At 42.9% G+C, this 12,647-nt stretch overlaps 1 protein-coding gene across 7 annotated transcripts in view; it reads left to right on the forward strand.

Annotated features, from left to right (window-relative positions):
* Positions 1-12,647, forward strand: part of abca2 (ATP-binding cassette, sub-family A (ABC1), member 2) — a 508,939-nt gene that overhangs the window by 461,437 nt on the left and 34,855 nt on the right. For all 7 annotated transcript variants that reach the window (XM_059638365.1, XM_059638369.1, XM_059638363.1 and 4 more), the window contains 5 exons: positions 941-1,073; positions 3,154-3,274; positions 6,297-6,475; positions 6,963-7,104; positions 8,779-8,913. In XM_059638365.1, coding sequence (XP_059494348.1) covers positions 941-1,073; positions 3,154-3,274; positions 6,297-6,475; positions 6,963-7,104; positions 8,779-8,913 — 710 coding nt within the window. The remainder of the gene's footprint in view (positions 1-940; positions 1,074-3,153; positions 3,275-6,296; positions 6,476-6,962; positions 7,105-8,778; positions 8,914-12,647) is intronic.

Genomic DNA, 12,647 nt, shown 5'->3' on the forward strand with positions numbered 1-12,647 from the left:
TAGACTTTAATGCCAAATAGTGTTTAATTATCTATTTTTAAACTGCTAGAATTGATCTGAGTGGCCCCACCATTGGCACAATGAAGTACAGGAAACATGGGCCCCGCCCTGTGCCTAATGTGTCCCATAACAGGGTGGAAAGCAAGGTGTGTAGCCTGATATGTTGTGTCACCTCATTAAATGGTTGCATTCTCTCTCTGCACGTGTAACCCTTGATTCTTGCCAAATTGCAACTCGGTTGTGTGCTGTGGGGTGTGTCCCTGCAGAGAGCATGAATGCAATCCATTATCAAACTCCACTTAGTTGTTTCATCCTTGTTTGTGAACAATCAAGGTGGCAGGCAATAATTAATCAGCTGAAAAAGTTACAACCAGTAACTGTAAGCTGTTGTGTACGTTCTCATCTGCCTACAAGGGCCAGTTAGCTGAACAGCTGGGGAGTGATACTAACAGCGCATTTCCAATTTCTGTACCATGGGGATACCATGAAGGACTCTGCTTCTCAACCTCTCCCCCCTGTCCTCAGATGTGGTGACCATCAGGTTAAACCACCACCAGTCGCCTTTCCCTCATAAGACAGCAGCCTATTGTCTGCTGGGGCTATACCGACTCTACCTCTACCTCCTATCCATCAATTAATCAACACGAAGTAGCCTGCAAAGCTACTTCCAGGGATTAAGGGAGTGATCGCATTCATTTCTGCATAAAAGCCCTGTCTCTGCCCTGCCATGCTCAAGGTTCTAACTCACCTTGAGATCAACTTTGACATGGCCTCACCTCTGTGGGCGTTCTTCCTCTCGTTGACATTTGGGCACTGTGGCACTGTTGGTGGTGAGATCACAAATGCAGGCCTTGGTGAATTTGATGCTTTAATTTTCAATATGATCTGTTGTCATTGAAGAAAGAACAGAGTGGATCTTGTGTATGATTTCTCCTGGCAGGCCAGTTTGGCAAGATGAAATCCCCTTTTGAATGGGACATCGTGACACGCGGCCTTGTTGCCATGACGATAGAAGGGTTTGTGGGCTTCTTCATCACCATCATGTGCCAGTACAACTTCTTCAGAAAGCCACAGTAAGTCCATTAAATGACAAGCCGAGCGCATGCTATCGGTAAGCAAGTGTGCCATCTGGAGTTTCAACTTGACGGAAATTTTTGAAGCCGCTATGCGTTCCTGCATACTTGTTAAAAATGTGCATGACTTATTCCCACAATCTTTCTGGCACGCAGATACAATGCATAGGTTTCACAGTGCTGGCTGCCTCCTCTTCCTTCACCCACATAAATGCCAGAATTTCTGATAATTTCCCTGAAGCTATCATTCAAAAAATTTAACAGGCAAGTCGAATCTGAAATGAGGGGTGATCCAGACTCTAGAATTCATATAGCAGTGAGGCTGATCCTTGCCAGAAGAATCAAGAAAGTTTTGACACTGACTATTATTTCGCCTTGGAAGAGATCGTTCAGTAGGACCAGACAAGGTCCTAAAAGGCCAATATTTTCAGATGCACCAAGGCTGCATCCTTAGGGGGCACCAATACATGGTATATTCCCTGTTAGAGTTCTGAGGAAGGGTCACTGGACCTAGAACGTTGACTCTGCTTTCTCTCCACTGACGCAGCCAGACTTGTTGAGTCTCTCCTGCAATTTCTATGTTTTGTTTCTTGTCAGGTTGCTCACTGCTTACATGGATATCAGGGTGAGGATGGGACAGAAAAACGTTGTTGTTGTTTCACATCTATACACAGTGACACATCCAGTGAAACACCGCAAAATGCTTTACAGAAGTTTTATCAAACAAAATATGAACAGATGTTAGTCCAAAAGGGTAGGTTTTAACAATGGAAAACAAGATAGACAGCAGAAAGTTTTAGGGAGTTACTTGAGAGGCTAGGACTTCGGTAGTTGAAAGCATTGGTGAAATAGTAAAAATTGTGGATGTTCAAGAGACCAGAATGAGATGAACACAGATGCACTGAGGGTTGTGGAACTGGAGGTTACAGAGCTAGAAAGGAGTAAGGACATGGAGGGGTTTTAAAATGAGAATGAGAATTTTAAGGGTGGTCAAGACTTTTCTCAACTGGGAGACAGCCGAGCTCAGCAAGCACAAGGGTGATGAGGGAAATGAGTCTTTGTCTGAGTTAGAACAGCAGACAGCAGAATTTTGAAAGACCAAAAGTTAGTGGAAGGTAGAATGTGCGAGAGCAGCTGGAGGAGCATGAAAGAGTATTGGAATAGTCTTATCCAGATGTAACAAAGACATGGCAGAGGGCTTTGGCAGTAGATGGGGCGGGGGGAGGGTAGCCGATGACCGAATGGTATTAATACGACACTATTAAGCCCAAGACCCAGAGAGTCTGGGGACTCAGGTTTGAATTCAATAAAAAAGTTTGGAATTAAGTCTGTAATGATGACCAGGCAACTATTGTCAATTGTTGGGGGGAAAAAAAAACTCATCCGGGTTCACTAATCCCCTTTAGGAAAGGAAATCTGCCATCCTCACCTGGTCTGGCCTACCTGTGACTCCAGACCCATTACGCCGTGGCTTACTCTTAACTGTCTTCTGGACAGTTAGGAATGGGCGGTAAATGCCAGCCAACACAGTGACATCCTCATCCCATGAATGAATTTTTAAGAAAGTGGATGAGCTGAAGCAGAGGGGCATTCAGCCTGTATTAAAGAGATGGAAATAGGTGATGGCCTGCATTTAGTCAGAAGTTCATCTTGGGGTCAGGTATGATACCAAGGTCTGGATCAGTCTGAAGATGTTGCCTCGGAGAGGGACAAAGTTGGTTGTTAGGGAATGGAATTTGGAGAAGTAAAAAATAAAGCAATGGCTTCAGGCGCTAAGGCGTTTAGGGGAAAATTTGCAACCATCAACATTGAATATTAGATAAGGACCCTGATCATTTTCACAATGATGGGGAAGATGAACAAGGAGGTGGTGGGATAGGACATTTGACTCCTCAAGTTAGTACTGATGGGTATTGTTGATATTGTGATAAACAGTCATGAGGATCTTTTCCACCAAATGTGTATGGTAATTTGTGGTTTCTCTTGAACATGTTGTTTTGTATAATGTATACATCTCAGAAAGGAATGTACGGAATTGTTTTGCTTCACTGCATTACTGAATCCTGCCTCTGTTTAACAGGCGCCTGCCAGTTTCTAACAAGCCAATAGAGGATGATGATATCGATGTGGGAAATGAGAGGAGACGCGTGCTGCGAGGCGATGCAGATACTGATGTTCTTAAAATTCAAAATCTGACAAAGGTAAAGCATTGTTAGATAGGGTGTATAGGGAGAGCCTTTTTCCTCGGATGGAGATGGCTAGCACGAGGGGTCATAGCTTTAAATTGAGGGGTGACAGATATAGGACAGATATCAGAGGTAGGTTCTTTACTCAGAGAGTAGTAAGGGCGTGGAATGCCCTGCCTGCAACAGTAGTAGACTGTGAACATATGGATGGTAATGAAATAGTGTAGGATAGACGGGCTTCAGTTTGGTTTCACAGATCGGCGCAACATCGAGGGCTGAAGCGCCTGTACTGCGTTGTAGTGTTCTATGTTCAAAGTAAAATTGGAACATTGAGAATACAGTCTCTTTGAAAGAAAGATTTGCCTTTCTCAATGCCTTTGTGACATGCCCAGCATTCTTGCATTGGGGGCATTTCAGAGAAGATTCGCTAAGCTGTTTGTGGCATTGACAGGATTGTCTTCTGAAGAAATGTTAGGATTATACCCATCGGAAGTTAGGAGAATGAGATGTGATCTTATTGGGACGTAGAAGATTCAGAGAGCACTTAACAGGGTGGTAGTGAGAGATTCTCATCATTATGGAATCTAGCATTGGCATATAATTTCAGAATAAGAGTGTCTCATGTAACATGGAGATCAAAAGGAATTGTTTTCTCTGAAGGTTTAGGTATTGTTCGGAATTTTCTTCCTCAGCAAGTAGTGGAGGCAGGGTCGTTGACCTGATACAAGTTGAGTTGAAATTTTGACTCAAAGGTGTTCAGGTTTATAGGGGACAGGCAAGAAAGTGGCGTTCAGGCCACACCAGAGTAGCGAGGATCTTACTTGTTCGTGGAACCAACTCATGGAGTCATACAGCATGGAAACAGACCCTTTGGCCCATCTTGTCTGCACCCACCAGGCACGCCAATCTGATCTCATCCCATTTTGTCAGCATTTGGCCGATATCTCTCTCAAACCCTTCCTATTCAAATACCCACCCAGATGCCCTTTAAATGTTGTAATTGTACCAGCCTCCACCACCTCCTCTGACAGCTCAATCCATACACATGCCACCCTCAGCAGGAAAAAGTTACCTCTCAAGTCTCTCTCAAATCTTTCACCTCTCACCCTAAACCTATGCTCGCTTGTTTTGGATTCACCTGATCCAGAGAAAAGACATTGGTTATTCACTCTATCCATGCCCCTCATCATTTTACAAACATCAACTTGAGGGACTGAGCGGCCTGATGTTTGTTATGTTCTTTTTTTTGTGACTGAAGACATTCCAGAGCTGTTTACAGACAGTAATGGAGGTATCGTTGTAGTGACCATGACAATCCAGAACCCAAGGCTAAAGTTTTGGATACATGGGTTTTGAATCCTCATGCTCAGTAGTAACATTTGAATTCAGTGAAATAGATCTGAAAAAGCAAGGTGTAGAACTGGTTGAACACAACAAGCCAAGCAGCATCAGAGGAGCAGGAAAGCTGACATCTTGAGCCTAGGCCCTTCTTCAGAAAATCCAAAACGTCAGCTTTCCTGCTGCTCTGATGCTGCTTGGCCTGCTGTGTTCATCTAGCTCTACACCTTGTTATCTCAGATTCTCCAGCATCTGCAGTTCCTACTATCTCTAAAAAAGTCAACTCAATCTAATGATTGCTGTTGAGTGTCAGTAAATCACATCTGTTTCTTTCATTGGCAAACATCTGCTGTCCTTGCTGGTCTGGCTTACACCTAACTCCAGAGCCACAGCAATGAGTTTGACCTCTAAGATATTAAAGTAGATTCGTTGCATGGGGCTGTGGATGTTGTAGTTGGTTGGCTTGCCGAGCTGGTTCATTATGGTCATGCAGTGAGAAGTATAGATGGAGTCAGTGGATGGAATGTTATCTTGCATGATGGACTGGACTGTGTTCACAACTCTCAGTCATTTCTTACAGTCGTAAGGCAGAGCCACTCCCATACCAAGCCATGATGCAAATGGATAGAATGCTTTCAATGGTGCATCTATAGGTTTATGTGCTGCCATATTCCATGTAACTCCATGTAAGCCTTAAACAAAAAAGGTAGCATGTTATTATGATCTGGAACGTACCGCATGAAATGAGTAGCGGTAGAATATTCAATAATAATTTTCAAAAGAGAATCATATAAATGCTTGAAGAAAATTTACAGATAATGGGGCGGATAGCATGGAAGAAAGCATAATTAAATCATTCTTTCAAGGATTTGACATAGGCACAATGGATTAAATAACCTCCTGTGGTGAGAGTTTGCCTCCAGCCTGGGACCAGCTTATGTTATGTTATTTTCTGTGACATGGGAAACTGGGTGTGGATTTCATGCAATTGAAGAATCCAATAGATATTTATTACAACCATCACACACACATATTGTATTGTTCAGCATGCGCATGCCAGGGTTAACATTAACTAATAAAGCTGCATAGAGTAGACTGCTTCCAATACTACACCATGCTTCAAGTGATTCCAGTTCGGACGGACTTTGTAACCTTTATCCACTCTTATCACATGCTATGACATAGTGATGATATCCGGATGTTTCTTAAAAACATACTGACATAATGATCCCCTAAAAGGGCACCGAAATGCTGACCGTGAGGTGTAAAACAGTTGAGATAAAGGGTCGTCTTGGGTCTGTACCTAATATACATTGAATTCCCAAAAAAAGTTGCCTCATCTTCATAACTGTTGGAACCATATGTAAAAATGTGCCATTCAGGAAGCTAAAGTGGATCGGTTGTGCCAAAATTTCTAAATGTACAGAAATTCCTGGTTAATGATTGATGGGAATCATGCATCCAGCTTAGTTGTGTTCTGTCACTGGACTGTAAAATCCTCTCTGATGAAGGGTCTAGGCCCGAAACGTCAGCTTTTGTGCTCCTGAGATGCTGCTTGGCCTGCTGTGTTCATCCAGCCTCACATTTTATTATCTTGGAATTCTCCAGCATCTGCAGTTCCCATTATCTCTGTAAAATCAGAAAACTGGTTTTTGGCTCTGTTTAGACGTGACACTCGTTCTAACTGTGCCCCCTACAGGTGTACAAGTCTCGTAGGATGGGCAGAATCCTCGCGGTAGATCGTTTATGTACAGGCGTGCGTCCTGGGGAGTGCTTTGGGTTACTTGGAGTGAACGGAGCTGGGAAGACGACAACATTCAAGATGCTGACAGGGGATGAGAGTACAACTGGCGGAGAGGCCTTTGTGAATGGAAACAGGTAAATCAAAGAAGTGGCTTTCTTCTGCAGGAGAAAGGAAGGTGCTTGATAATAGGTTAAGGGCCAGGATACCCAGAGGGGATTTTGGCAATAAATTTTTTCACTCAGTGGGTGGCGGGAATCTGGAATGCACTGCCTGGGCAGGTAGAGGCTGGAAACCATGCAACCTTAAAAAAAAAATACTTGGATGAATACTTCAAATATCATAACATTCAAGGGTGTGAGACAAGTGCAGGAAATTGGGCTTAGTGCACTTTTAGTGGTAGTTAGGTAGGCAGATTTGAATGGCTGAAGGGACATTTGTACACTGTATGAATCTATCTTTCTTTCTCTCCTTCTCCCTCGCTTCGTCTCTATCTATCTATCATGATGAGCTCTGAGTCATCATTTGAGCCTTAGCATCAAGGGAGAAAGTTCAGAGTTAGGCAGAACCATGCAAGGTGGCACTACGTGATGCTCACCTTCCTGTTTTTTTTGTCTGTTACAGTATTCTCAAGGACCTGCTGAAGGTACAGCAAAGTATTGGATACTGTCCACAGTTTGATGCTCTTTTCGATGAGCTCACTGCCCGGGAACACATGGAACTTTACACCAGGCTACGTGGAGTCCCCTGGAAAGACGAAGAGCGGGTGAGAGTTGGGAAGTGGGCCACAAATCACATCAGCGTTACATGGAATTTATGATATCCTGCACAGACACGTCATTCAGCCCATGCTGGTCTATTGCCAGCATTATTTTTTAATTAATGTTTGGTAGGATACAAACTAATCACCATTCAACATAATGGGGCACAAAGCATAATTTTATCGTTATCAAAGGGAATTAGATGGTAAACTAAATTCATTGAGTCTCAAGTATTTCCCTGAAATCGTCTTAAAATGGAATATCTGTCATGTCAAAATCAAGATCCTGACTGCAATACTATAGTATATAATTGGGTTATATCACTCTATTGTATAATAGAATGTGAATATTTTATTGAGTTTATTAACATGTAGTGAATCAAGAGATATTGTCAAGACAGGAGAGGAAAATACTAAAATGGGAAATGAAAGTAGAAGGGACAAGGGGAATAAACTTACACACAGATGATAGTGAAGACTAGATTTCACTGTGATAATTAAAAATGTATGCGAAATTGTACAGCTTTCATAACAAAACAAAATAGTTGATGGAGCTATAAGGTCACCCCGCAGCCTCTGATGCTCCAGGGAAAATAGCCCCAGCCTATTCAGCCTCTCCCTATAACTGAAACCATCTCCCTCTGGCAACATCCTTGTGGATGTTTTCTGAACCCTTTCACGTTTCGCATCATCTTTCTTATAGCAGGGAGACCAGAATTGAGTGCAATTTTCTAAAAGTAGCCTAACCAATGTCCTGTGCATCTGCAACAGGATATCCCAACTCCTATATTCAATCACTGATCAATAAAGGCAAGCGTACCAAACACCTTATTCACTATCCTGTCTACCTGCAATTCTACTTCAGTGGAACTATGAACCTGTATCACAACATCTTTGTTCAACAACGCTCCTTAGGGCACTACCATTAAGTGCATAAGCCCTGCTGTGGTTTATCGTATCAAAATGCAACACCTCACATTTATCTAAATTAAACTCTATCTGCCACTCCCTGCCCATTGGCCGGCCTAATTAATGTCCCACGTACTCTGAGATGACCACCTTCACTGCCTATCACCTCTTTTGGTGTAATCTGCAAACTTGCTAACCATTCCTTCTATATTCACATCCAAATCATTTATATCAATGACAAGAACCAGTGGACCCAGCACCAATCCTGGTGCCACACACCGCTGGTCACAGAAGTGCTGACATTAAGAAAGAAATCCCTTGAACAGCTGGCCTTAGTGATTTGCTGAAACAAGACATTGGTTGGGTGTATTCCAACAATACAAATAACTGACTGGAATTGGAGATAACAAAGTGTGGAGCTGGGTGAACACAGCAGGCCAAGCAGCATCTTAGGAGCAGGAAAACTTTTGTGCTTCTAAGATGCTGCTTGGCCTGCTGTGTTCATCCAACTCCACACTTTGTTATCTCGGATTCTCCAGCATCAGCAGTTCCCATTGTCACTGACTGGAATTGGACAGGGCCAAGATGGTACGACAAAAAGTGGAATAAAAATATTAGAAAGGATGCGTCATATTGTTAATTCGTAGCATTCAGCTATGTTCATAAACTTGTTGATTTGACTTGAAAATTTTTGCTACTTTTGCAGAGAGGGTGTTTTTTTTTGCTTAAAGCATACACAAGCTTTTTACCTTCTTGACTCCATTTCTGTAGGTTATAAATTGGGCCCTCGATAAACTGGAACTTACAAAGTATGCAGACAAGCCTGCAGGAACGTACAGTGGTGGCAACAAAAGGAAGCTGTCTACTGCCATTGCTTTGATTGGCTATCCTTCTTTAATTTTTCTGGTAAGGTTTGGAATGTAGCAGGTCAATAGATGTTGTTCAAGTTCCAAAATTACTCAGTATTTTGTAAGTGCTGTTACCTGATCAGTTTTGGAGTCGGCTTAGCCATGACAATGTGCACTCCGTGTGGACTCCAAGTGTAGAGTACAGAAGAAAAGTCTCAGTTTGTCTGCCTTGATTCCCAAAACTGATCTTCATCATTGTCTTAATGCACAACAGTACTACGGATCCTTCATGGCCGAAGATAGAGATTGCACAGTGTCTTAGATACAAACACAAGTTGCAGTGTCATTAAAAAAATTGTAAAACAGCCCTATTCAGTAATGATATAAATTTACACTGCCTTGAGCTAGAACTTCTTTAAAAAAAATTGCCAGTTAAGTTTTATGGCCATATGTTTGGGAAACGAAATATACCTCAGTATGCTTATTATTTTCAATGAGATGCAGTTTCTGAATATATATGCATATATATATTCAATGCATAACTCTCATAAAGCCATTCTGGTGTGTTTTCTTGAGATAGCCTTTGTTTGAGTTAAAAAGTATATCAGCTAGCTACTGATATTTGACAATTCTTGACTAACTTCCAAAAAGTGTGTTCAACTTGATTTTGGTGAGTTTTCAGTACTCCTCAATATAGTCATGACATGCTTCCTCACGAGTTTATATCGACTTTGCAGAGGTGGGGAAAAGAAAATTTCCCAAAGTAAAAAGCAAGTGGAATAATAGACAAATTGATATAGATCAAAGAAACACCTTTGAGAGACTGCAGTCTCGAATTGTGGTACATTTTTCACTGAAATTGATGCACCATCTCAAATTTGGCAGAATTTGCTTGGGAATAGGTGTGAAATGCCACACTATATATCATGGTGGGTGGGGGGGGGGGGGGGGGGGGGGGCACGCGGTGGGTGGTGAAAATCTATAACACTCTTCATAAGGAAGTAGAAAATAAATGTTAAAGGTACGTACAAAATGAAAGACATAAGAGAACAGAAAATAACATTTTGAGAATGTTTGTGCCGAATCAGTGGCAACATGCTGTGCTACATCATTGGGAGATACTGAGTAATGCAACATTTGTGCTCGTCCCCAGGAAACCCAATCATGCTTGTTCCGGTTGATTTAGAATCGCACCAGAGCAGACAAATTGTGCTTACTGACCATTTCTCCATGCCTAACAATTTTCCACAAGCGGTGCATAAATAAACATGGGTTCCTTGTTACATTTAAAACAAGCTACTCAAACATTAACCCCTTCAGTATTTAATTGGTCCACATTTACAGATATTTACTGTTGTAATAGCCAGTGTGAGATTTTTCTTCAATTTGCTCGTAGGATGTTTGGTATTGCTGGTGGGCCAGCAATTTTCCCATTGACTAGTTACTGTGGATGACATGGTGTTGAGCTATCTTCTTGAACCACTGCAATTCATATTCTGTGGGTAGACCCACAATGCTGACAGGGAGAAAGTTACATGTTTTAACCTCAACGACATTGAAGGAACAATGGTCTATTTCCAAGTCCGGTTGGTCAGTAGCTTGGAGGGGATAACAAGGTGTAGAGCTGGAAAAACAAAGCAAACTGAGCATGAAAGCTGACGTTTCGGGCCTAGGAGCCTGCAGATAGTGGTGTTCCCATGTACCTGCTGCCTTTGTCTTTCTAGATAGAAGTGGTCATGGGTTTATCTCAGGTGTTGCCTAAGGACCACTGGTGAATTTCTGTAGTGCATCTTGTAGATGGTACACACTTCTGCTGAGCATTGGTGGTGAAGGATGTGGGCATCTGTGGATGTGGTGCCAATCAGGTGTGTTCCATTGTCCTGGATGGCGAGACGTTTCTTAAGTAATCATTAATTTTGGAGTCGGTAAGGTAGTGGTATGTCGTTCAACTTTGTAATAACCTATTCTCCTCTTTCTGAGCAACATGCAAAAGCTCGATCAAAGGTTTTAAAGGGGAATTTAAAGGGGGAAAGCGAGGTTGTGGATAAGAACCCAAGGAGACAAAATCAGGAAAGACCATGAGCTCTCACAGTAGACGGTGAGGGAAGTTGGGTGGGCAACAGTTCATAAGAAATAGAAGTATGGGAGCTGGGCCTCATCAGTAAGATGGGCATGAAGGCAGGTGAAAGAGATACGTGAGAAACATGAGTGTTCAGGACTACTGCAGGGGGCAAATATGCAGGAAGTTTCTTCTGACAGATCAGAGAAGGTTGGGGAAGGGCGCAGTGCATGGAGCAGATCTAATAGTCTCAATCTAAGTGACAAACAAGCACATGAGTTCCTCGATAATAAAATGTGAGGCTGGATGAACACAGCAGGCCAAGCAGCATCTCAGGAGCACAAAAGCTGACGTTTCGGGCCTGGACCCTTCATCAGAGAGGGGGTTGGGGAGAGGGAACTGGAATAAATAGGGAGAGAGAGGGGGAGGCGGACCGAAGTTGGAGAGTAAAGAAGATAGGTGGAGAGAGTATAGGTGGGGAGGTAGGGAGGGGATAGGTCAGTCCAGGGAAGATGGACAGGTCAAGGAGGTGGGATGAGGTTAGTAGGTAGCTGGGGGTGCGGCTTGGGGTGGGAGGAAGGGATGGGTGAGAGGATGAACCGGTTAGGGAGGCAGAGACAGGTTGGACTGGTTTTGGGATGCAGTGGGTGGAGGGGAAGAGCTGGGCTGGTTGTGTGGTGCAGTGGGGGGAGGGGACGAACTGGGCTGGTTTAGGGATGCAGTAGGGGAAGGGGAGATTTTGAAACTGGTGAAGTCCACATTGATACCATTAGGCTGCAGGGTTCCCAGGCGGAATATGAGTTGCTGTTCCTGCAACCTTCGGGTGGCATCATTGTGGCAGTGCAGGAGGCCCATGATGGACATGTCATCAAGAGAATGGGAGGGGGAGTGGAAATGGTTTGCGACTGGGAGGTGCAGTATTAACATGAGTTCCTCACAATTTTTATGGAATGTGTGATAGTAGAGACAGGGAAGAAGGGTTAAAGAAAAGTTTACATTAGAGAATGTAGTTATCCTAACATTCCTGCATAATCCTGAACAAAAAAGTAACTTTGGAAAATGAGATATTATGTGGTCGGTTCGATTTGGTAGTGAGTGGCTTAAACCAAATATCTAATATAACTATTCACATCTGCATCTTGTGGACTTTGGGAAGGAGCCATGAGCCTGAACCAGGGAAATGATAGACTGAAAGAGAGTAGTGGTTTTGACCAGAACTGGGGTTTCGAAGATGGGGGTGAGGGTATGTTTGAAAAAAAAACCATTGCTGAAGAACATTGTGGTGAACAGAGGCCTAAAAGCTAGACTGCTGGGATTTTGAAAATGCATTTTGAGAGTGAGTTGGGGGTAGTTTCTTTCCAGGGATGGACGCAGTTATTGAGTTTAGAGGGGGCAGGGAAATGTGCCTTGAAAGTAAAACAAGGAAGTGATGACAACTGGTCTAATGGGCATAGCTAGAATGTATGAAGTAGCAATGTCAAAGGGAGTGGCTGTGACTATGGGCCGAGGGGTCTATATGGAGAAGTAATTACTGACGAGAGAGAGCATGATCATTTGAAATGAAAGTTAAAATACACCTTGCAGAGTCTGATGGAGAAAAGCTGTGAGAAATCTCTGATAAATATTTATAGTTCATGGATAATCCATTGCCCATAGAAAACAAGGATATTAAATGACAAGTGAGAAGGGTGGGTATGATGAGATGTGACTGAGGAGAAAGTGCCAGAGGGACA

This window comes from Stegostoma tigrinum, chromosome 29 (assembly GCF_030684315.1).
Source record: "Stegostoma tigrinum isolate sSteTig4 chromosome 29, sSteTig4.hap1, whole genome shotgun sequence".
Lineage (NCBI taxonomy): Eukaryota > Metazoa > Chordata > Chondrichthyes > Orectolobiformes > Stegostomatidae > Stegostoma > Stegostoma tigrinum.